Raw genomic sequence first — 25181 nt, 5'->3', positions numbered from 1 at the left:
GGATTGTTAATAAAATAATTATCAAACAAAAGTTTCTTAAATGTACTTTCTGGGAAGCAAACATAAAAAGCAAAAAATGGACACCTGTGAATGTGTAAAAAGCTGCAATCATTTGAGTGGTGCTGTAAAGGCTGTGCTCCAAAGACAATTATATTCTCTTATCAAAGGGCTGTAAATGATCTCCTGACTGACTGGGAACAGTCAAGATACCTTTGAGGGACTCCGCACTAGGAAAAGAAATGCTTTGGGGATCTGCAAAATATGCTACGTCCTGATTCTTACATACCAAATGGAAGAACAGTCCATTTGGAGAAGAGCGACACGCAGTCTGAAAGTCAGATGTTACTAGTACATCTCAGCATCTTGTTGCTCTTGAGCTAAAACACAAGTTTGTATGCTTGGTTGTCTTGCCAAGGTTGCATGCTCTCACCTCTCCCAGAAATCTTGTTCATCAGTCTTTAAAGTGCCCTGAGGGTCAGCACGATAGGGAAGGAAAAAGAGGCAGGAAACTAGCTGATTTCTGATGGGTTATTCTGTTTCCTCTCTGATTATGTTTTGTCAGATTGCTAAGAGGCTCTGTTATGGGTGAGCTTTGGATAACCACCTCCTTTAGCGAGATAGTCTAAGTTTCCTTGGATATGTACTCTTTGCAGTAGAGTTGGCACCCTAGGGAAATGAGTGCTTAAGCAGCTATTTTTATGGCTTTGTAATTCTATCTCAATTTTTATTTCCCCCAATTTTTTTAAGTTTGATACTTTAATAAGTAATCCACCTTCTCCTTGCAAGTCAGAAAGCTATTATTTTTTAACAAAGCCAGCTGATTGCTGCCAGCCTTCTATTTAGTGGCTATTTTGAGTGTTTATCCCAGTCAACTGCTATTGATAGCTTATAACGTTGTCTGTAAAGAAAGATATAGCTCCACAGTGAACAGGTCTATGTCACCTCATACTCTACAGTTTCACTTCATCCTCTTGCTCTCTAGTCCACTGTGCTGTAGGAAGCCCAGGTTCAACCTTTTGTTCTCATAAAAAATAATACACTCCTTGTCATCAAGCCTGGACTATGCTGGGCTGGACCACCTTCATTTTGTATACAGAGAAGGATGGCAAACACAAGGATGACAATACCACAGAAACTAGTGACACTGTACCTTGCCTTTTTTCCTTACTTTCAGCATTTCCCAAGTGTTGGCAAGACTGCTTAAGCTGCCACAGAGAAAGCTGGATCAGTGAGAGAATCTGAGTAAAAGCTGATCCAACATAAAGAGAAGAAAATCAGTTTTAACTTCAGTAGGTTTTCTCTCTTTACCTTGAATGCAGCTGTATTGGGGATAATTTCACCCAGGCTATTGTTAATGAGCACTGGCTAAACAGAATAATTAATGCATACACAATTTCTATGCTTAAAAGTACCTCTTCATTTTGGCAACAAGCTTGTTTGAACACTACTTGTAAGAGGTTTGGTCTTGTGGTTAAATGCCAGCAGGTATGCAAATAAAACCTTGAGAGTAATTGCCTCAAGAAGCCAATCAGAGCAAGGTAAAATCATCAAAAAATCCCTGCACTTTCTTGTTTCCTGACATTGGGTGTCATTGAGGTTCTGCATTCACTTTGCTTTGAGGAAGCAGAGATAAATGACACTGAAATATCAAATTAATTGTTCTGCAGTGAACAGCCCCTCTGCCAGACGTATTGGATTACTCATTAACTGACGGTCATTCCTAAAAGACTTTGCTCTCTAAATTACATTCAATTAATTGCAATTATCCTTAATCTGAACCTAAGACCCCTCTCCTCAAGACATTATCCACTAAATGAAAAGAAGTTTTGACATTAATCTCTCCCCATACATGTTTTTTTTTTTTTTTTTTTTTTCCTTTGGTGCAGTAGTCCTTCATAATCCAGGCAAGAGTGTGTCATTATACTAATCTCAGGCACAGAAATCTGAATCTATATTGAATGGCCAGATAAGATTAGTGTCTTACTACCACACACAAGCTACTCTGCAATTTTACACTTGGGCAGCTAAAATGACAACCTTTTTGACAGAGAGAAAACAGTTTAAATACTGATCAACACATCTGACACAATTAATGTAGTTTGAACATCTTGGCAAGATCATTAAAAATAGAATTAGCTGTTGAGTGATAGCAGAAATGTGACACTCTAAAGGACTTCACATTTCTGGAGCTTATCACACGCTCTGCTGAAACTCATTAATGCATCTATACTGAAAACTGTGATTTTAGAGAAACTGAAATTAAGATTTTGCATGTCTATTTATATGCAGATTATTGCAAAGAAAATGAATTACCAGTTGTTCCAGGAAATTCAGTTTGGTCCAGTGTTCACATATAAGGTAAATAACTAAAGTGGGATGTGGTAAACTACCAAGGTAGTTTTATATCGGAGATTTTCCAGACAACACTGATTTTTGTCTCTAATCCAATGGTATGGATTAAGAGTTTATAGTTAACCTTGGTGGCTAGAATTTAGAGACAACAATATCTACATTTTAGTGCCAGATTCTTACAGCCTATCTCTGCTTGGGGCACTAGAAGCTTTAGTCTAAATAAAACGGGATCCTCCCTTGTCATGGCACTATGCACCAGTAGGAAAGAGGGACTGGCCAGTTGGAGCATGTTCCTAAAGCAGAAGCCAGTAGTTTTCTTCCTCAAAAACCATTCAGGGCTCTATCTTTCTTTCCTTTGAAGGCCTAGTAAAAGGAAAAGGGTGAATTATGTAACAGTGGAGGTGATGACAGCAGCATATATTCACTTTGCATTTAATGCAAAATACACAAGCATCCTATAGGGTAATGAGGTTTGTTCTCCCCTTCTACTCATGTCCCGTTTCTCAAATATAGTGTTACATTCCTTTTTCTCTGCCTTTCACCCTATCACTCTTTCAGTCCCAGTAAATATTCTTGATTTCTCTTTCTCACAATAGAAACATGAGAGATGGAGAGTACCTCTCACTTGTACATGGTATTTGGGATGCCTTCCTTAGTGGTGGCAAATGTACTTTTGAATGTCCTCTGATCAAGGAGTGAACCGAAGCCAACTCTCCAGTGAGACACTACCTTGTCACCATTAAAATAAAGTTGTATTTTGCATTTTGGGGGAGCCAATACTGTTGGTAAAGCTAGATGAATTCTGAAATCATCTACTGGTTATAACGACTCAGGATGCTGAGGGGAAGTTTGGAGTTTCCCCATAGAGTTCCCTAGTTTCCTTCCACCTCTCAGAGCCTTTTCCATATTGAGGATCACACAATGCTGCTACTCTTTGAAAAGTTACTAGTTCATGAATCATTTTTAATTACCCCTGTGGAGAACCAAAATTTATCTAAGGACGGCAACCCAATTGCCAAAGTAAATAATGAGAGACAGCTTTTTTCCTGAATAGGGGTAAAAAAAAAAAAAGAAATGGTATTGCCTCTTGCCTTTCACAGGGGGGTGGATGGTGACATAGGTATATGAAATAACTTGAGTAAATTCACACAGGAATTATAAGACAAAACTGGGAAAAGAATCCAATGTTCAAGTCCCTGGTGGTGCCTTAGCCCCTAGCCCTTGCCCCATCTGTTGAACTGACCTTTTCTAAACCAAAGAAAATCTTTCTCTGATTTTTCTGATGCTCAGACAAAACATGTAAAAAACAGAGGACTGGCAGAGCCCTCTCCAAACCCTTCTCATTTTCAGGCACAGTTGTGCTGAAATAAAGGATGAACTGCAACGAAGGATTCAAATTCTGGTCTTTCCCTATCTCAAGAGTAGAAAAGTCTAGCCAGACTAGATTTCACTTGGCTACAACCCAGCCTGTGTGGCTGGTGCATTCAGGGGGGGCAGCGTACTCAGTTCTGCTCATGCTCCATCCCACCCTCTGTGTATGCCTAGGGAATAGCATGAAATACTGGCCCCATGTCTCTCTGTCTTTCCTCTGCAGCAGCACTTACCATGGCATTGGTAATGAAGGCACTGGAAATGCCACTGGCCACGTGATGCTTCTCCCTTGTCTTCCTTGTGCTTCAGTTTTCTTGTTTCTTTGGAGTACATAGGAGTGCTCAGAGTGATTGTGACATATGAAATTTTATAAAATTTGTAATATATAAAAAATATTTATGTGCATGTATATACACATATGTATAAATGTTCTTAATATTGGTATATTTATTTATTCTACTTCATATTTCATTTGCACTGTACAGACTTCTAAATCTAGTCTCATTTCTTGACTAAGACTCTGAATGTCCCTTTAAATTCAAATGTCAGTGTGTTTGTTCGGGCCTACTTGCAGAACCAGCCAGCTGAGAAATGGAGCATGAATTCATTAGCAAATCATACCCACCAGAACTGACCTTAGAACCTGCATGAATCAAAAATAAAGACTTAGCTTGGCTGACTTCTTCAGTGGAAAAGGGGAGGCTAACCAGCACAGTCTGGGGGCATGATTCACAAAGAAAAAAATGTTGTTATCAATCTTGTAACATCACATCAAAAACAACAGTGAAAAAAATATAGGAATAAGTTTCTGAAACTGTTTCCATAAGTGTGACAGTTTCTTACCAGCTTTTAAAAAAGAATGCACAGGTAGGCTCTATCAGTATGGAACTGGAGAGTCATATAATGACAGCCTACGCGTTTTCACTTTAGGGAAGAAAGTGTTTTACAGCATAAAAGAAATTGCTGCAGTGACCCAGGGGAGCTGCCAATGTTTCCTGGATGAGGACAATTAACCAAAACAATATCATTAATTTTGCCACAGGTTTTAAATGGTCTAGAAAGCAGAATACAAACTTTGTCTTAATAGACTCAAGTTAGACTCTGCAACAGAAGGAAATTTCAGTAAAATCCTGCAGCAGCCAGGGCTGTGAATGAGAAACCAACACACCTGCAGGAATAGATATGTATGAATCTTAATGGTGCAACTGAACTTCTGTTATCTGGGTTTAGAAAGGAATAACCTAGACCAGCACAGACCAGCACTGCTATGTGCTCCAGCTGGCGCCAGTGTCACAGCTAGAATCCTGGAGATCTGACACCAGTAATCACCTGCACAGTGCCTTTCCCTCCTACAAGGGTCTCCTGACATACAGATTTGCATCACAACAGGCATTGCCCTAAGAAAATATTAGCTCCACTTCACAGATAAGGAAGTAGAAGTCCATGACTTATTCCCGCTTACACACCAGTCTCCAGGAATGGTCCCTGCTGAAATTTAATTCCCACCTAACTGTGCTTACAGCGATTTTAGAAATTATCAGCTTTGTGAGCCCCTTAGCCTTGGAAGTTTGAAATCCCCAAGAAGAAAAGAGCTAGATACAGAGTGAGGAACCAACAGGGAGAATTGGAAAAATTCCCTGCTCATCGGCCGACTCCAGGCACTGCCTTGCTCAACCCCGCTGCTCCACACGTGCGGGCAGGGCTCTTGCTCAGGAGAACAACCCTTGGCTGCCTGTAGTGACAAGGCCTGTAGCGTTCAGGCTGGCAGCACTCCAGCCTGTGCGATAGACGCTGTGGTATACACAGATCCTAGCTGGTTATAACTGCAGTGCTTTAGTCAAATACTTGTGCCAGGGTATTGTTGCCTGCCACTGCCATTTGCCAGGGGAGCATGAGGCTGTGATGGATGCACACACCCCACCTGAGAGCATGCCAGCCAGCCAGCGCGCTGAAGAGCCACAGCAACAAGATACCATTTTCCAAGAGCCTTTTTTTTTTTTTTTTTTTTTTTTTGTCAGGAGTGTTTCTTCTCTCTCTTTTAACTAGATGACAGGGGCCAATTAAAGTAATGAGCCTCACAAAGTATCTCCCTTGGCTAACAACAGCCTGTATTAATGTTTGCAGAAGTGCAGGGCCATAAGCTTTCTTGTTAGGTGTTAGCACTTTGCAACATGATTCAACATTCTGAGAAGTTCTCCATCTATTAGACTAGCACCTTTGTCAGGTATAACTCGCCCACCTGTTTCCCATGGCTGATTGTATCCCACTGCTCCGGGATGTGAACACTCAAGCAGTACAGCTGTTACTGCCCAAGGCCCCATTTCTGCCAGAAGAGCCATGGAGATGTGAATCACAATCAGGCAGTTTCTTTTACATGAACAGAGCCTAATTTGCAATCATCTCATTTTAATGTTTTTGTTTGCACTTTAGACATATGTGAAGTGATATTTTCCAATGGGGGAGGGTTAAGTTAATAGAATCCCTTCAAGTTTGATCTCTCTCAACCTGCTAAATCAGTTTTAGAAAGGAAGCCACAAGTTTTTTTTTTCTTTCTTTTTTTTTTTTTGCTAGCTCGTTTTTATAACTGTTGTAATAAACAATAATGAAGAAAATTTCTCTGCTGAACTTGACAAGATTCTGCTTTCAAAAAAAAAAAAAAAGTAACTGTTTACTTTGGCTTGGATGCTTCCAGCATGTTCTAATTACAACTCTTATTATACTCTCGTAGAATGCCAGACTTTCAAATGTGTTGTAAATGCAAACAGTGAAAAGAAATTAAATGTGGTAATAGTACCAAAAAATAAATAATAAATAAGGGAGTTTATTAACTTCGTCAGTTCCTGTTCCAGTGGTCAATCAGGCAGGTGTAATGTCATGATGCATGCAGGCCCCAGAGTTTGGATCCAGATATGAATCTGCTTGCTTTCAAAATCAGGGTCATTCCAGACTTGTGGCTGCTCTCCAAGCTCATTGCTGAATCTAAAACTAAGGTACCGTTCCACATTATAGACTCACTTTTCATAAATTGATTTTTGGCAATATTTTCAAATTCTGGTGCCCCATGTTAAACCCTTGGGGTGATATATGAGCCTTGCTGAAGCTGAAGGATTGTAACAGAAGAGATACCTCAGGCTCCAGTTGTAGACTCATGCTATAACTTTCCTTTATGATTTGGGTCTCTGCTTCATTATTACAATGTAAGGTCAGAATCACAGTCAGCGAAAACTGTCTGGACATCTTAGTGGGAAGTCAGTACAGCAACTACCCAAGGATTCCCCTCTACGACCAGCTCTCATTCAAGGACCATGCAAGAACCATGATGGACAAAGGAGAAAACATACAAGAGGAGCACTGTGTTTAGGTAGAAGGAACGGACAGAGCACTTCAAGCATAGTCCAGCACCTTATGCAAGAAAACCAAGCTAAAAATAAAAGAGTCTAGAGCTCTGTTTACCTTGAATTACATGCCTGCAAACTTCCAAAAAGGTTGAGATCAGAATCAGGGTGGAATAAATCAGGACTTCTGCTGTTTTGAGGAAGCTTATAAGTTGTGCTATATTTCAACAGCAAAGTGTGCAGAATTAAGGCATTCCTTCAGAGTAGGAACTATTATTTCTCTTTGGAAGAAACTAGTTGACTGAAACCACGTTTCAAACTCTGAGGAAGCAAAAGCAATGTGAACAAGGCTACAACACCTTGGCAAATTCAAGAGGTCTACAAATTGCTCCAGCTTTTCATTTTACTTTAAGGTGCATAAATATTCCTCTACTAATCATCATCCTCTCCTTGTATCCTTACTCCTCAGTTTTAGACAGAGACTGCTAAACACTTTGCGAAATCGCTGCTGGTAAAACATCACACTGGAACAATCTCCAGCTGTCCTCCACCTTGAGAAGAAGAAACTTGGGACTCATATAGAAAGTTCTTAGCACTTGATCAAACAGATCAATGGAAATTCAATAACAACATCCAAGACGAGTACTGGAATCCTAGCAAGCCAGAAGACCTTCACATATGGAAATGACATGTCAATGTTACAACGAAACCTTGCATATATGTATCACTTCATCTCCAGACATCCCAGGCCATATGAAATGATCTAATTTCACACCACCTGCACCAGATCATCCTGGCGTTATTATCCATGTTTTAAGGATGAAGATATTTGCAAAGACTTTGGCCTTGTAACGAGTTGCCGAGATGACGCACAACTGACACCAATGGAAACAGTGTATGTGACGTGGGTGGGCAGTGTCCTAGCTGATCATACCAAAGGCCCAGAGACAGGGCCCAGAATACAAATTTTAACTACAGAATGCAGCTCTGTTCAGCAAGGCAATTAGATATGCCCTTAAACTTGACCATGTGCCTTTCTGTTCACTGGAACAGAATACAGGACTCCTGATTACCAGTCTTTTGCTCAAAGCATTATTCTTGTCATTAAGAATAACTTAGTTAACAACTAGAAGGAAACAGTTCTTCCAGATCAATCCAGAGGGCAATTTCATCTTGGATTTTGCTGCTTCTACTCAAGTGAGTGAGAGTTTTGCCATTAAATTCAATATCATAAAGATCAAGCTCTTAAAGCACATGCTCAGTTTTAGCTGATTCAGTAACAGAGACTATTTTTTTGCACTCACCTGAGATTTCTGCTAAACAATCCCTCTCATTTTACTGCCAGGTGTTCTGTACAGTCTGTGCTTTTCCACCTTAAAACTAAATATGATAATTAAAAAAAAAAAGAAAACAAAACAAAAAAACAAAAACCTCTCCAATGACATTTGCAAGTTTTGAGAGACTCCTTTCAACAGATATTTAGTAACAGTTGCAAGTTGCTCACAACACTCTGAAACCAGCTATAGGCAATGATTGCTTTTATTGAAGAAATTAAAATGACCACAATTATATTAAATTGCATTCTCTTATACTTGGAACTTGAAATTGGAGCTGTGCTGAAAGGAACAGATAGCACATAGATGTTAATGCAATATACACTAACACTTGAAATTAAAAGCCACAAATTACACCAGTCATCTTTACTTACATAAGGAACTATTGATCACTTAATCATTTGTTAATGATCATACCAAGACAAGATAGCCACGTGGTAAAAGATATATTATTGCCATAGGCCATCCCAAATTCCAATTTAGGTAAACCAATGACACTGCACCACATTTACTTCCCCCTGTGGTGTTGATCTGATCTGCTGTTTTCTTCATTTCAGCTTATATGCTGTTATGGCATGTTGCTAGGCATTATTAAATGCTTTGAGATGGCAGTCCTCGCATTTTCATAGCAGGTGACATCCTCTGTAATGTAAAATAACACCACTCTGCTAGTGTCTAAGGGAGCTACACTAAGTAGCTTCAGGCTGAAAATTTGACCCACTGGGCTTAGGTATACAAAAGAATTAATTGGTATAATGTAATAGTGAGGAGAGTAAAAAAAGGAAAACAAAACAAAACAAAAGAACACATCTACATTCTCATAGTAACTTTAGCTCAACCTCACTGAAAAGCAGATGTATTTCTAGGGTGTTTAGGAATTTAAGCATTAAACTTAAATACCAGTGTTTGGGGCTTAATTGATAGTCACACTAGAAATCACAACTTTGGCAGTAACTTGCTGGAAAACAAACAAACAAACAAACAAACACTTTTTAAACAAAAAGACTGTACATTATATCTATTTGAGTTGTCTTCCTCAAATCTTGCTAGTACATGAACTCCCTGAAAGATGGACCAATTTTGAAGCAAACTAAGACAAGACCCCACAACTCCTCAGGGCACAGAACACTCTCTGCACGACCCGAGGGGATGCTAAAGGCACTGATAACCTTGAGGTACATTCTAGATTAGAGCATAATGAGACAATTTACAGGAGTCTTTATTTCAGGTAAGTCACTGTCCTATAATCTAGTCTAAACCTTTCCATTACCTGCATATCCCTCCCTACACACATGTACACACTCTTACACGCACCTGTCAACAAATTAAGCCACAGACCTACAGTTTACCCTTCTGTACTAAGGATGTAATTATATGACTGTTGTGTATGATACAAGGCCTGCATTTTCTGATTATATTCCCTCCCTGATTAACTTAACTCTTTCAAAGGTTAATTTGTTCCAAACCACGCATTTCCTACAACATTTAACAAACAAACAAACAAAAACAAACAAACAAACAAAAACAAAACGTGCATAGTTAGAAACAGTCAGCAGAGACCACAGAGCAAGTAAAACCTCTTAATTTCTAAATGAAATACAACAAGGTCTGCATATTAAGAGAGAATTTTCCATTCTTTTTTCACACGACTGCCTAATATCCTGCCCCGCCAAATTCTCCTTCTATGTTCCCCCTACTGGCAATTGGGACAGAGAAGCAACAGTGTGGATATTGCACCCCACCTACTTTAGAAATTTCTACCAGAGAGAAAGGATAAATTGATTTCTAAAGGTGCTTGTCTCTCTCTACTGGTCACAGAGGAAGCTGTGATGATATGCTTAGACCGGACAGTCAGCTTTTCCTAAATTTGTAAGGGAAGAACCCCTCCTTAAAAGATTTACTAAAAGGCTCATGGTTTAGATGAGCAAAATGAGTTTCTTCAAAAAGGCAATAGATATACTACAAGAAGCTGCACACAGTTGGTACTGTCCTGCTCTACCTTCTCACCGTGTCTTTGCTTGAGAAATAATGTCCAAAAGATGACAAGATTTTTTGGACAATGTCACTTTTTAGTATCTCAGCCATGAGGCTTTATCCTTCAGAAGAGCCCACTGGCAGTGTTTCCTGAGGAATGGATGCACAAAGGACCAAGTCTCTCATCAGTACATTTGCATACCTTAAGATTTATTGAAGGTTTTGCCTGCTTATTAGATAGACCATGATATCAAAGTATATTGCATTCCTGGTTCCCTTTACACACATATTTGGAGGGATTCAGGAGAGAGAAACTACAGAATACATTGGTAGTGCAACACTGTCCTGGTTTCAGTTAGGACAGAGTTAATTTTCCTCCTAGTAGCTGGTAGGGTGCTATGTTTTGGATTAGGATGAGAAGAGCGCTGATAACATGCTGATGTTTTAATTGTTGCAGAGCAGTGCTTACACCAGGCCAAGGACTTTTCAGCTTCTCGCTCTGTCCTGCCAGCGGGTAGGCTGGGGGTGCAGCAGGAGCTGGGAGGGGACAGACCCAGGACAGCTGACCCAAACTGGCCAAAGGGGTATTCCATACCATCTGACGTCATGCTAAACAATATATAGGGGTGGCTGGCCGGGGTGGGGGGCCAGTTGCTTGGGGATAGGCTGGGCATTGGTCAGCGGCCGGTGAGCAATTGCATTGTGCATCACTTGTTTCGTACACATTATTAGTAGTAGTACTATTATCATTATTATTATTATTTTCCTGTCTTAATAAACTGTCTTTATCTCAACTCACCAGCTTCACTTTCCTGTTTCTCTCCCCCATCCCAGAGAGGGAGGGGGGAGGGTGAGTGAACGGCTGTGTAATGTTTAGCTGCTGACCGGCTTAAACCACAACAAACATCAACTAAGTTATGCTCTCTATTTACTTTATACTTCACTAGTTTGTGATATACATACCTAGCTACTGCTTAGGAAGATCAAATATGTGAGGTCACCCTCAGGAAGCAATCACTTGTATAGTCTTGTTTTCTGTCTTGTTTTCTCTGATTTCCTGCAAAATCCATCAAATTCCCCTCTTCAGAGATATCACTTGCTATTAATCTCTATTACAGGAGAATGCATATCCTCACACATACACTCAAAGAAAAGTTGAAAATTAGAGCAGGCTGGAAAACAAGAATTCCCTTTTTCAAAACAGACTGAATTTTTTTTCTTTCAAACTTATTCTCTTCTGAGTAAAAGACAGTAGAGAAATCATCCCACCAGATGAAGTTTACAACCTTCGCCTGAGAGACACAAGACCCAGCCTCTGGATGGACTGCTTACAGCAGCTTTCCGAGTCTGCCACTTTTATGCCAACTGGAGGATCTGACTCCCTCATTCAGCCGCTGTCAGTGTCTCCCTTTGCAGCTCTTTCACGTTGTATACAAAATTAACTGCTCCTTCACCAAGAAACAGGATCATGCAAAGCTATGTAAAGCTCATGTAAGTCACTCTCCCTTGTCCAGTCTTAAGCAAAGTGTTAGAGGGAGCCCAGACACAGGGAAAGGATTGTCCAGTTAATCCAGATATCCCAAGACAAAAAAAAAGAGGAGAAACATTTGTAATCTGTTGCTGCAGTCTGATTTTGGAAGGCATTTCTTGAGCTGAGGTGGTTTGAAGGTGGGTAAGAGCAGTCAAGAATACCTATAGTAACTTCAAATCCTGACAAAGTGCTTTGGGGGAACTTTTGTACCTTGATGAGCAGCATGCATTTTAGAAAGCTTCGAGTTTGTTGTTTGTCTTGTTCAAGATCCCTTTGGATTCTCGTGGCTGCAGTTTTATTAAAAACTGCCCCTATTGTTGTGAGGACCCCTGAGCTGAAGGCCTCAGGTTGAATGTGTGCCTTTACAAGTGGCTTGAAATCACTCAGTGTCACACTGACTCTTCTGTTTCATTTTCTGCTTACTGAGCACAGAGTGGAGATGGATGCTTTCACTGGATCTGTCACCTGCAAAGCCTTGGAGGGAGCGCCCAGAAATAAACATGGTAATTTTTCTTTCTGCCCTACTGATCCCAGTGGAAGTCAACTTCTTCCTAATGCTCCTAGAATGTTCTGTGCTTAAAGGAAAGAGATAATCTTATCTATCCTTTTGCACGTATAAACCCTACATGCCTTCTTTCCACCAACTCCCAGTACAGAAAAAGCTCTTTCTCTTGAAAGTAGCCAGAGCCACATTGTGCCATTCCATGACTTGAACATTTGCCCTCATTGGCCTTCCAGAAGAGTTCAGATCCATCCCTCTGACAATAGGAACAAAGACCCACTCTGAATTATTTTCACTTTATTCTTCTCAACTCTTCAATTTGTTACCCTACATTTTTCTTTATTCATTTTTTTCCCCTTTGAATTTGTGTGATGCCAATGATCAAATCTTGCTCCCTTTTGACCGTGGAGGTATACAGCTCTCAAAGAACATACTCTTCTACAGCGCCCATCAGGAGCCTCTATGAAAAGCCAATTAACTTCTCTAGATTTTCATCAGATGGTGTTAAGTTTAAAACAAATAGAGAATAACAATTTTGATTGTCTCTGGATGTGCAGAGTTAAAGATCTGAGGCTATAAAGGAAAAGGCAGTAAGAGATCTCTTCATAGAATGGAAAGATGGAAAGCAATGGGAGAACAGAGATGACTCCTCTGAGAATAATATGTCATTCTGGATAAGGCCAAGTCAGAAAAGAGCCAATCTTTAGGACTGTATTTTTCCACATATTCTAGAATGCAGAAATTGTAAATGTTCCCTTGATGACACTTCCTCTATCTCAATAATTTTTGTTATTTGCTTTCTCTGCAGAAGTTGCATGGATCATGGGATTAAAAGACCAGGATAAGTCAAACCTTTCCAAAATGCATGACCAAAAAATGAAACAAACAAACAAACAGACAAAAAAAATCACTACAATACTCACACATTTCACTGTCAATATTAATAAAATTAAGATGATATTTTACTATCTAATTTGTTGGGTTTTTCCTCTCCTATATGCCATCTCCTTATATGGCAGTCACTACCAATTGTGATGCAGGGTTGGTTGGTTTGCAGTTTTCTTTTTGGTGATATATGCTTTTTTATTAAGAGTAAGATGAAAACCAGCAAGTACTTTCACATTAATCATCAGATAGCTTCCCATTCTTTTCCCATCTGAGTGGTAATTTAGAACCCAAAACCTAAAAATCTTCTGTCTGTTCACAAGAACTTCTGGGTTCCCAAAATATTTTACCACTGTTCCTCAAGATGGTGTTAGTCACAGTAGCTGCAGAATCGATTATTTCTGACAGCTGAGGTTTTGACCTTTTTTCATGTAACAAATAGTTTATCTTCCACTTCACCAAGCAAAAAAAGATATCAAATTTAAGTAAGAAATTGATCAATTGGACAATGTATCTCTTTCTCTCTCTCTCTTTTTTTTTTTTTTTTTTTAGTTTGGTAAAATTAAAATTAAAAATCTCTCCCAGCAAGTCTCAGAAAGCATCAGGGACCAGTGGAAGTGGCCATATTTTTAGGTTTAAGGAGACATCTTTGCTGAAGTTCTGGAAAACTTGAGAGAAGAGCAATCATTGGTATGCAGACTGAGGAATGAGAAGAACCTAGAAGTCCTAAATTACATTCACAGCAACTACAAAGTGGGGGAAAAATAGGAGTGAAAAACTGTTGGAGATGCCTTTTGATACGTAGAACAAGAGAACAGTCAAGATGAGGCGGTGAGCATTTAGAAACCAAACCTCACCATAAAGGTATTTTAAATAGCTTCAATATCTCAGCTTCTGTTGAGTCACCCTGTCCCATCTGCTTGTTTTAGTGACAAAAAAAAACATCCTTCAGTTCATACTGTAGCTCTCCTGCAGATGTGGAAGAGCAACTAGATTCTAGCCTGCTTCATGCATCATTGACAAAGTCGTCAACTGAGTCCCCTGCTGCAGATTCTTTATTAGTGGTGATAATGTGAGAAGCAGAAGGGAACACAGCTTGACTTTCAGAGCCCAGGCTGAATTCCCATTTAGAAAAATAATCCCTTTACTCATAGACTGAGCAAATCTGATAATGAGTCATCAATAGAAAACAAATGGGGAACCCCTGGCAATTGACCAGAAAGGGGTCCATCTGACTCCACAGAATCTACGATAAGGAATAAATAGATGAAGGGAGAGTTCAATGGGATCAAATTCATTGGGTACAGCAGGTATGCCCTTTCTAACTGTGGAGCAGTCATTAATTATTAGTGTGTTGTTGGTATGAGAAAAACAAACAAAAATCACTGCTGAGACATAATCCTGCCTTACTACTCACCTCAAAAGGTCAGCAGTCAAGGATGGTGACTGTCTTCAAAGTCAGGAAGAGCCATAGAAGCTTGACCATCTGGTCTGTCCATAGGGAATTTTGAAATGGGGGAGAAAGAATGATTCCATCTGCAATGAAAAGCATACATTTCTAAGTGTCTTACAGAGAGAGAATCTGAACAACAATAAAGTTTATTTACATTACAAATAAGCAACTACAAAAATGTTGAATTTTAAGAACTTCTAATTGGAAAAGAGTTCTGTCAGCATCCATGACTCAGATGATCAAAGTCACCACTGAACAGGAAGCCTTGGGAAGTAGGACTAAAACAGAAAATCTTGGGAGAGTCAGTCCCCATTATATGCTGAGAGCTAGAAACAAGGATTTTCAGCTATGGGCTAGTCACTTAGTCCAACTCTCTATGAGGCTTAAGAAGATCAAGAGCTTTGCTGTGGGAAGAGGAGTCAAGCTGCAGGTAACAACCACATTTCCTTGTGCAAAATCACGTGCATCCACAGTGAAATAAATGGTGAGATTTTGATTCAATTTTCTTCTTATTTTCAGCTCAAGGATAACAGCTTAAAATCCATTTGTTGAGCTTAAAATCCAGTTTGTTGAGCTGCTTCTCAGAGTTCATCTCAATGCAGTTAGCAGTCCTCCATCCTCAATCCACTGTTATGCTAGACATAGCAAGTGCTCTTGTGGAGCACTTCAATAACTTCTGACAACTTCAATAGCACAGAAAAACAGTGTAAAACCTAGCTATAATTACTTTCTGTATAAAAGTGATATATTTAGTTATTTTATTTTAATGGTTAATGTTTCAATGTGCAGAAGTCTGCACAACAGATAATTTCCCGTTTCCTCTATACTTTGCTGTACTTTGTACTTTTATAATCACTACAGACTGAATTAATTAAGGGAGTGGGGGTCCACGTCAAACTGTGCTTTGTCCTGCTCCACTAAGATGTCACACACATGGATCCATTCCCTCCTACATCCCAGGTCACCCAAATCAGGCTGAATGATGACATCATGCTCCTCAGCTCTAGGCAGAAGTTCCAGTTAATGATCCTAGAAATATATACTGGACCCTCTTCTCAGCTGCAGTCCTGAGTGACTTCTGGGGTGTCTATTGTAAAGTTTTAGTTTGGAGCAAGATGCACTTCTGAATTGAATTTTCAGACCACCCCCACTTAGTATGTTTTGCTTCATGTCACAGAACTGTCCTGCTGTGCACAACCTGAATCCCCTGCAGAGGAAACAAAATCAGAAGACGTGCTCCAGGAGGCCATCAAAGGCTGCTGATCAGCATTCTGTTCATGAGATTAGACAAGAGCTACTGCAAAATAATCCTTCCCCCACCTCCCACCTCTGAAAATGTGTGCTGTTCAGAGGTCGCACTACCAACCATTTGTCTTTCTGAACTTGCTTCTGTTATGTTGCTATACTTTGTAATACAGGTAATCTTATACTCTCCCCACTCAGCCCACAGGCATATCTGGAGGGTAAGTTTAAGGAGGACTGTAGAATGTCCTGAGGATATCAATCTTCCAAGTCCCTGTAATGATGCCAGAGGCTACTATAACAATGTTTAATTTTACCACTTTCTAAACATTTGAAGTTTCACAATGAAAAAATTAGCTTACCAGGTTTTGGGTCTTCCTTGCTCTGTCCAAAATTTCTTCAAGACTATTATCAGGTAACAAGAGTTTTCACTACTGAAGGAATTGTGATAACTGGAATACAAAAGCACAAAATTGTGCCAAAGTGAAAAATATTCCAGGCTCTTAAATACCTTTTTAGTTTCCCCATGAACATTATCAAAGAGAGTTTTTTTTTTCTATTTAATCCAAGCCAGTTTGCCCATTCCTAAGTCAGCACAGACACATACAAGATCCATTCACATCTGTGCAGAATCTTTCTACTTACTGCGTTTAATTTCTCTGTTCAAGGCCATAATTTAAATAAATAAATAAAAACCTTTGTTCCTTCATCTGTGTTCCAAACGACAACTTTTTTCATCAAAAACCAGCAAAGATTTTCTAGGTAGGTCACACCTTTAAACCTAGAAATTAATTACTGATAAGCACTCCTGCTGTCGAGAAGCGTGTTTCCCTAGCTGAAGCCCAAATAACACAAAATTCATTCAAGCACCATTGTAAAGCCATGTTTTGAACTCCTCATTGGTGTACATTGTTTATCTTCTTCAGCTTTAACCAAGTCCTTTATCATTTTGAACTGTTTCTCTAAGTCACCTTGAAATCTTTTTTTTTTTTTTTTCCAAAGACAAATCCATCAGCATTTGCTTTTCTTCTTCCTTCATTCCCCTGGACAAATATTTCCCATTTATCTCAAACTGCCTTTTTCCAATCAGTCTCACAAAAAGGTCACTCAAAAGGGTATAGTGCAGATGTTCCACAACAAACTACTTGTTAAAAAGATTTTTTACTTCCTTTTCTGGTTCTGAGCCTTCCCAAAGCTATTTGGGGGTCTGCTTTTTGTTGCTGTTTTAGGGGCATTTTTTTCAATTGTGCCATAAATTTTGCAGTAGGTCCTTGAATGAACTCTTTGGAGAGTTCTCCTTAAAATAACAGCAGAGAGATTGGCCCTAAGCATTTGTCATTCATTGCATTTTCATTGCCATAATCTGCTTGAAACTTTCCAAGTTAGTTAGTTAAGACTTAAGGCTCCTTTTACACACGGCTGTCTCTAAACAATTTGTGTGTTTTGAATTAAAGGTGCTCCATCCCTACAGCCATGTTACAGTTGTAGTACTATAACTGCAGTTGGCACTTAGGAAGAAACTCTAATTACTGGATGCATACTGTGGATCTGTTTGTAGGCAGTGACCAAACGACACTGTTCAATAGAATGAATCTGACTCATCCTTGGAAATTTTCAAAAATTTAGGTCTAGGACCTTGCTAATTGTCACTCTCTTTTCTCTCAGAGAGGCAATTTTTATGCCATAAGCATAGTCATCTCAGGTCACTGGAACTGGAACTCTGAGCAGAAGCATGACCCTCTTGCACTTTTTTTTTTTTTTGTCTGACTTGTAGGGGAAGCTGTGTGGTTATTATCACATGTATGCATGTGCAAACGCACACAGTGATCCTTTTTAAAAAGTCAATATTTATACAGTAACCTTCAACTACCTATTGCTCATAGTGCAGGGAATTGCTGTATTATTTCTATCATCACTGTGTAGCAAGAATGGGGAGATAATGACTTCTTAATGGGCACTGCCATATGTGCATGTACAGAACAAACTGGATATGATTATGAATAGTTACATACAAACAAAAACACTGCTTTGAGCTTAAACAGGTGATTCCATTTCAGGAGTTTGAAATCATACTAACAACAATTTACAGGTAAGAAACAGGCAAGTCTGTTTTGGCAGGATCAATGAAACAAGAGTATGAAGCAACTGTTTCCTGTACCTTCTGATAGAAGACCCTTGAGATGGAGCACAGCAATGCATATTGAGGCTGTGTCAAGGCAGCTTGGTTTCTGTGCTCACTCAGAATTTCCGCCTCTCGGAGGATCTCTCTAAACTGACATAATATGCATTTGACCAGACTGGAGCCGATCACTGGGAACTAGAGAGAGACTATTACCACATTGTGCCCTGCTTAACAGTCACGTATAACCAAGCTGTGAGCTAAGAATAGTTCACTGCTGAACTGCTGTGAGTTTTCCTGAAGATCAGCTTGGAAGGTACTATTAATCTTCCCATAATTTCCTGGTTTAGAAATTGGAGAATGCTCTGAAAAAGCTGGCAGTATAATTTTTCATCATTGTGGCTCTCTTCTGTTCCTGCCATTGAAACGCAACTAGTTCTTAGCACTTTATTTTTCTCCTGTGTTGTGGCTTCTCTAGTGTGGGTACCCCCTTCAAACATGTTGAAAGATTTTTGCCTTCTTTCAAAGTTAAAAATTAAAATAGAACAAAAAAACAAAGTCTCTATTGTTTCTTTTCTCTCTCTTACTTGTTTTCAGATAATCTCACCTTCTAAGGTCCTTGCTCAGATAAATGTCCATTAATATGCCCAAAATGGCTTGTGATTTTGTAGACTGCAATTAAAACAAATGGTAGAAGATAGCAATCCTTTAAATAACTACAGAAAAGTGCTCCCTTCTGTAGAGTGCAGAGTGCTCATAGTTATTATTGTGAACAATGTAAATGTCATTAACAGCACACACGCCCCCACCTGAGATCAAAGCTTTCACCTTACAGGCTTTTTTTTTTTTTTTTTCCTTTTTTTTTCTCTTCTATAAAGATCTTTCTGATATAAATGTCCTGCTCTGGGGAAATATAGGGAAATCTTAGTATAACCTGACTATATTCTCAGTCCTGATTTTTCACCAAGCTGTCTATACTGGCGGCAGAGCAAAATTATATACCTCTTTTCACCTTACAAATCCCATTATATCTTAGTAGAGAAAAGCAGGCTTTGGTTTTATACAACATATCTCACTCATGGTATCTTAAAGGCTCTTTGCAAGCAGAAGTTGAATAGTGATGACCCAGAATCCACGGCAGCAGATGAATTAGAATTCAGTCTCCAAGAGATGTCTGATAGGAGCAACTGTTTGAGATCCCTGGAGCTTGGATCTAGGCTTTGTACTAGAAGAGATATTGACTATAATGGTGCTTTTCCAGTAATATTATTTTCACAGGATTTAAAACTGGGTTGCTTGAAACAGAAAGTCAGGAATGTAGTCTATTTAATAGCACACTGAGATGATGCAACTTTTAGCCAGAGAAATTCTGCTTGGGAAGGAAGAGAAAAGTAGTACCTTACTTACCTGACCTTACTTACCTGACCATTTAGGCTACCATTCCCACTCTTCTACATATTCAGCTCATTAAACCTTTAGTCTGGTGAGTATGAAACAGTGGATTAAACAGTGATCTGGCACAGCATTTAATCATGTCTGGTATTCCAGTCCCAACAGCTGTACTTTTGTAAACAGATCTGGAATAGCACTTAGACCATGAATGTAGATATCACCATTTGGTAAAACAAAATATTTTTGCCCCTCTTTATTGACTTTCCTTTGGTTTACCTTCTAATCATTTCCTACAATGCTAACCATTGAATACAGTACCAATAGCTTGGTACCTCTAAATTACCTCTAAGCTCTCTTTTCTCTCTCTTAGATATTTATACACTGAATTAAAATCACAGTAGGACATCTATGACTTTGCTTCTACTTGCCGAGATTTAAGTTGCCTCTCTCTTCTTTTGATAGATGCACGTAGCATAATGCAAGCAGGATATTAAAAAGCTAATTCTTTTTCTTTCTCCGCTTTAAAAATCTTGCCTTTTTTTTTTTTTTTTAAGGATCTACTAACTCAAGTAGCTCTTTTGTATTCCTTTATTAGCTTACAGCATGCTTTGTTAAGCATGACATAGCAACACAATTTAAAAATGTACAAGAGTGGCCATGATTAATGTGTCATTTTGTTTGATTTCCCCTCTCTGGTTATGGCTTTTTTTAAGTGGGCAAATGGCAAAATGACTTAGGAGATTTCTGCAATAACAACAATTAAAATAACAAGAACTCAGCTTGTGCCTGTAAAAAATGACTAGAAAGACTAGATTGATGGCTAGGTTTGTATGTCCTGAAGTAAAGTGTATTTCAACTGAATGTGTGCTATAGATAGAATCCAGTCTTGTTTGGGCACTAGCTAGAGTTACTCTAAAAAGAGTCAGCTAAATCTTCCATTGCCCTCCTCTGCCCAGCAGGAGAATGTGACATTGTAGTGGCAAGTCCACCATTATCATCCGTGCTTGGTCATTAGTGTTGCACCTGTGCAATATGGGAGCATCATCAGTTTAAACTGGCAGCACATCCAGTGTTAGGTTCACAGAGGGGACTATGCGAAATCATGGGCAATGCTGGATCAGACTCCACAGACTTTATTTTCAGGGGTTTCCATTCAGGCCAACAATTCTTCTCTGGTTTAACATTGCAGTAGCTCTACCAGATTTGATTAGAGATCATAGAAACATAAAACAGTGCAGGTTGGAAGGATCTTCAAAAGATCACCTGGTCGAACCTTTTCATGCAAAAGGGTGCCTAGATGAGATTATCGAGCACTCTATCCACAAGTATATTGAAAACTTCCAGGGATGGGGATTCTACCACATCCATAGGGAGGATGTTCCAGTGATTGATTGTTCTCTCTGCAAAAAATGAGAATATATCTTTCACATAACACATTGAAACCTTTCCCAGTGCAACTGGTACCTGCTGCCCCTTGTCTTGTCCATGTAGCTACTTGTGAAGAGAGAGCCCCCATCCTGTTTGTAGCCATCCTATAAGTACTGGAAAACTGTGATGAGATACCCCCTGAGCCTTCTCTTCCCCAGGCTGAAAGGCTATAACTCCTTCAGACTTTCCCCAATTTGATCTTATTTGTGGCCAATTCCAGTCTGTGCACTTCTTTTTTGAACTGTGGTGACCAGAACTGGACACTGTATTCCAGGTACAGCCTGACAAGCACTGAGTAAAGTGGGATGACCAAATGTCTGACTGCTAGCAATGGCCCAGCAGATACAGTCCATGATCTGACTTGCCTTTGTTGCACAGAAGCAAAGATGTGCAGATTTTCATCAGCAAAGGATCTGACACAATAAAGTTAAGCATGGCAACAAAGGGAGGAACTGAAGAACAGGTAACAGTGCTGATGTTGAAGGTCATCTAGTCCACTACAGATCAAACAGATCAGCTAGAGCAGGTTTCCCAGGACCTTTCTCAGTGAAGTTTTGAATATCTCCAAAGATGTAGACAACTATTGCAATCTAGTAGGATATTTCAGTAGAACGTCACCCTGTATGCTTTCAGACATGAGCTAACAGATAAATCACTAAAAGTATTTCCAAACGTGCATTCATTCCCTTCACTGGAAATCTGTCCTCACCCAGACTAGGAAAATCTCAGATTAAAAAGTTTGAGATTACACAGGAATACCATCAGCAAATTTGCTCTTGGCCTACACATCACTTGCAAACTGTTTGTTTCACTGATTACCCATCTGCAGTTCACGCTCTGTTGCTTTGCTACATAGGTCAACCTCTTTGTTTCTGGATGATTTATGTAATTCAAACCAGCACAAAATCTAAATAGGAAATTTTGCACTACATGAAGTATTATCTCAGTAAATGTTTGTGCATTTCAGCTTGACTTTTGCCTTACACAGTAACAGAAGACCTCAAGCACTCAAATGATTGTGAAATTTAGACACAAATGGCTTGCAAACAAAGCCATTAAATCTGAATTTACTCTTAAATGTGAAAATATATTCACAGAAAAACTGATCCTGACATTCACTGAGCACTTACTAATCAATGGTTGGGAAGCATGTTTGCTTATGGTCCTCTCTGGTCAGTGCATGATTTTGAAAAACACCTTGCTCTTCTTCCAGTTCTGCTTCTCGTAATTCATGGCAAATGAGTTTCCTGTTGACACTGCACAGGACGTCAAGAGCTGCTGTAAGTTTGCCCGGAGTTGCTCCTACCCCATCTCCCCCTCAGAGGACTTAGCTATGCAATTGTTTGACTTCCCAACAGAAGAAGTTTGGAAGATTTTTGAATTTCACTGAACAAAGTCTCTGTTATTTTGAGGAACTAAGGCATGTATCTTGAGAATTTCTCTCTATTCCAGATATGCAACATAGCTGTGAGTTTCTTTCAAAGAATGAGGTGGCAAAGCCTGTGCTGACACATGGAGCCTGTGCTGACACGTGGAGCATGTGTCCTGGTAGCTGACCCAGATCTCTAGCCCCTGGCCACCCATGGCTGTCTTAGGCAGAACCCAGGGGTCCAGAAATGATGCCTCATACTACTTTGGGCAAAATGCTTCCTAGTCCATTTGTCCTTTTCCACCATTAGCACCTTTCTAAAATTTAAATCTGATTTTCCCTTTTTATATGCTCATTGCTTTCTATGTTGTTGTTGTGTAACAGAGGCCAAATAATTCATTTCCTAGCATTAGTAATCTTTATGTATTTATACGGTATTATTAGTTTCTTCCAATCAAACTTTTTTTTTTTTTTTTTAATTCCCATGTAAATTCAACTCTGAGTTGTTCCCACCTCTCTTTATAGGCTGTTTACCACATATTAGTCCAATTTTATTTTTCCAGTTCCTCATATTTAGTACCTGCTATGTTCTCTGTGGATCTCTAGCCACAGAAGTAGTCTGAGGTACCTGTCCTGCACAAGGCTGAGCACCTTCAGCAGAACAGTGAGAGCTCTTCCTACACAGGGAGCATCTCTGCTCCCCAGAGGACTGAACACTGATAAGGGCCCCACAGGTTCTGAGGTCATGAGTTCTCATTGCCTATTTTAATCCTTTCCTTCCCTTATACTCACAAACCTTGCAACCTTTCTGGTTTTCTACCGTTCCTTTAATCAAGTTCACTGTACTCATCATCTTCTTGTTTTCCCCTTCATAATTAGAAAAAGCTTTTTTATTTTTCCTTCAGTTTGCAGTTTATTCACTTCTGAAGAAAAAACAAACAAACAAACAAACAAAAACCTCCAGCAACCAGAAACAAGAATTCTAAACAGTGCTTCAGATAAAGAAATGGATACATGAGTAGATCTGTATTCCTAAATAAGACTGACCCAAATTAGTAAATGATGAATTAAGTGATGAATACTCTTAGTTTAACGGACATTAATAGAAGTTGCTGGATTAACATTGATGCAAAGTTAAGCCTTTTATTTAGGACCCTAATAGGTATCTATTTTTGACAAACTTTGTTGAAGTCTCCACTTAGAGAGAGAAAGAAAGTGAACTGAAAAAAGTGAACTGAAAATATACTGTAATATACTGGTGTCTGTAATATTCCATATTTGCAAAAAAAAAAAAAAAAAAAGACAGCTACTTCACAACAGGCAGGAAGATTCCCCTGTATTTAAGAGAATATGAAGAAAATAGAGAGGACACTTGTTTTTTCATTATTGTGTTACTCAGGGTTGAAGTTTCAGAGGGCATTTTTAGCAGGCTTCTACAAAATTACATGGCATTACATGCAATGTTGACTAACATCATTTAGAGTTAACACATCAAAAAGGGAATTGACACTTTTTTTTTTCCTGATTTCTTCCCATAAAGCAATCCTATAGATCAACAGCACTTCCAGAGAACCAGTGAATAAACCAAAGATATTTGATATTGGTTTCAAATTCCCTGATGACATTCTAATGCTGCACTGAACAATCAAAATATTTTGACAGCAAGAAAGGGCTGGAAATATCATTAAGTCAGCACATCTTGTCAATTTCACATTTCCCTGTTTCTGGTCATTTTGCAAATAGGTTGTTTTCCTTCACAGCTTATTGAAATGTGTGAGTTTTACACCTTCCTTGAGCTCAGAAACAGCCCTAGAGTGAGCTTTCTCTTACATTTTGACACTTGCATTTCTGCTCCCAACAGAAACTAGGAATTGTAGATCTGTAGTTACAAATGTTCCCAGAGAGGTAATCGGCATTTTGGGGATTCAGGAAGGCTGGAATCAGGAAGGTGATTGTAACTCCACCAGCAAGCAAATTCCTCATTAAGAGCACACAGGCAAAGCAGAGGGGGGGAAAAAAAAAAAAAAAAGATATCCTGTTTCACATTTCTGCTACTATCTGTAATATCTACATAGCCAAATGTAGCTATTGAAGCACACAGATAGTCTAATTGTAGTTTACAACTCCATCCTAGAGGAACCTAACCATACAGTGACCCTCCCTCAGTCTGTGCCCAGATGGGACTTCTGTCTTACATCAGCTGCTGCAAAAATGCACTTACTTTCTGTAATAACATTTTACCTTTCTCTGAGCCTCCACAAAAGAGCGAAGAAATTGCAGCTCAGACACTGATCTTGTTATGTGAACAATTCTTGAGTCTCCCATATCATAAATGAAGTTTTGTGAACTCCATAGCCAACTGGAGCTCAATTCTCTGGCCAGATAACCCTGTTAGACTGCCTCATCACAATCCGAAATACTTTGCTTCACACCCCTGCGGTGACTGCAGGCTCAGGCAGACACTCTGGCATCAGCTTACTCCTGATCTCAGGCAGGCTTGCCTTGCAAGTGGAAAAGACCTCTCAGAGTTTTTTTTCTCTTATTCTTTAATGAAACCTAACTTTGCCTGATGAATTCATCATTAGAGAATTCAAGAGCATATAAAAGCTAGTGTACAAGGGATAAAGGAAAGGTAATGTGTGGAAATGTTAAAGGAGAATGGGAAAAGACTATGCTTTTTTTTTTTTTTTTGAACTTATTTCAAAATATGAGGGGAAAAAAGTGAAGGAACAATGTGTTAAACACAATGTACATAAAATGCCACATTGAGGTAGGTAAAGCTTAACTTACTTCTGGAATGCACCACTGTAGTAAGTCTGCATCTGACTTTTAAATAGGAGTATTTTGAGCTTCTCCGGAATGAGTCACATTAGCTTCTATGAGTTCACATTGGG

General features: G+C 39.2%; 1 protein-coding gene and 1 long non-coding RNA gene across 7 annotated transcripts in view; one reads left to right on the top strand and one right to left on the bottom strand.

The window, feature by feature from the left end:
- Nucleotides 1–25072, top strand: part of LOC308191879 (uncharacterized protein) — a 109347-nt gene extending 84275 nt beyond the window's left edge. For 2 of the 6 annotated variants that reach the window (XR_013948328.1, XR_013948332.1), the window contains one exon: nt 2290–25072. Coding sequence is in view for 1 of the 6 variants with exons in the window: in XM_080584800.1 (XP_080440926.1) it covers nt 12330–12400; nt 13208–13231 (95 nt within the window). In the remaining 5 variants the exon portion in view is untranslated. The remainder of the gene's footprint in view (nt 1–2289) is intronic. The other 4 variants (XR_013948329.1, XR_013948330.1, XR_013948331.1 and 1 more) reach the window with 4 other exon arrangements.
- LOC308191883 overlaps nt 5098–25181 on the bottom strand; it is a 352338-nt gene continuing 332254 nt past the window's right edge. Inside the window, exons 14-15 of the long non-coding RNA XR_013948336.1 lie at nt 16342–25163; nt 5098–14820 (exon numbers count right to left, since the gene is read on the bottom strand). This is a non-coding gene — a long non-coding RNA (uncharacterized lncRNA). The remainder of the gene's footprint in view (nt 14821–16341; nt 25164–25181) is intronic.

The sequence above is a fragment of the Anser brachyrhynchus genome (assembly GCF_964034855.1).
Source record: "Anser brachyrhynchus genome assembly, chromosome: 3".
Lineage (NCBI taxonomy): Eukaryota > Metazoa > Chordata > Aves > Anseriformes > Anatidae > Anser > Anser brachyrhynchus.
This window is presented reverse-complemented; position numbering and strand designations above follow the sequence as displayed.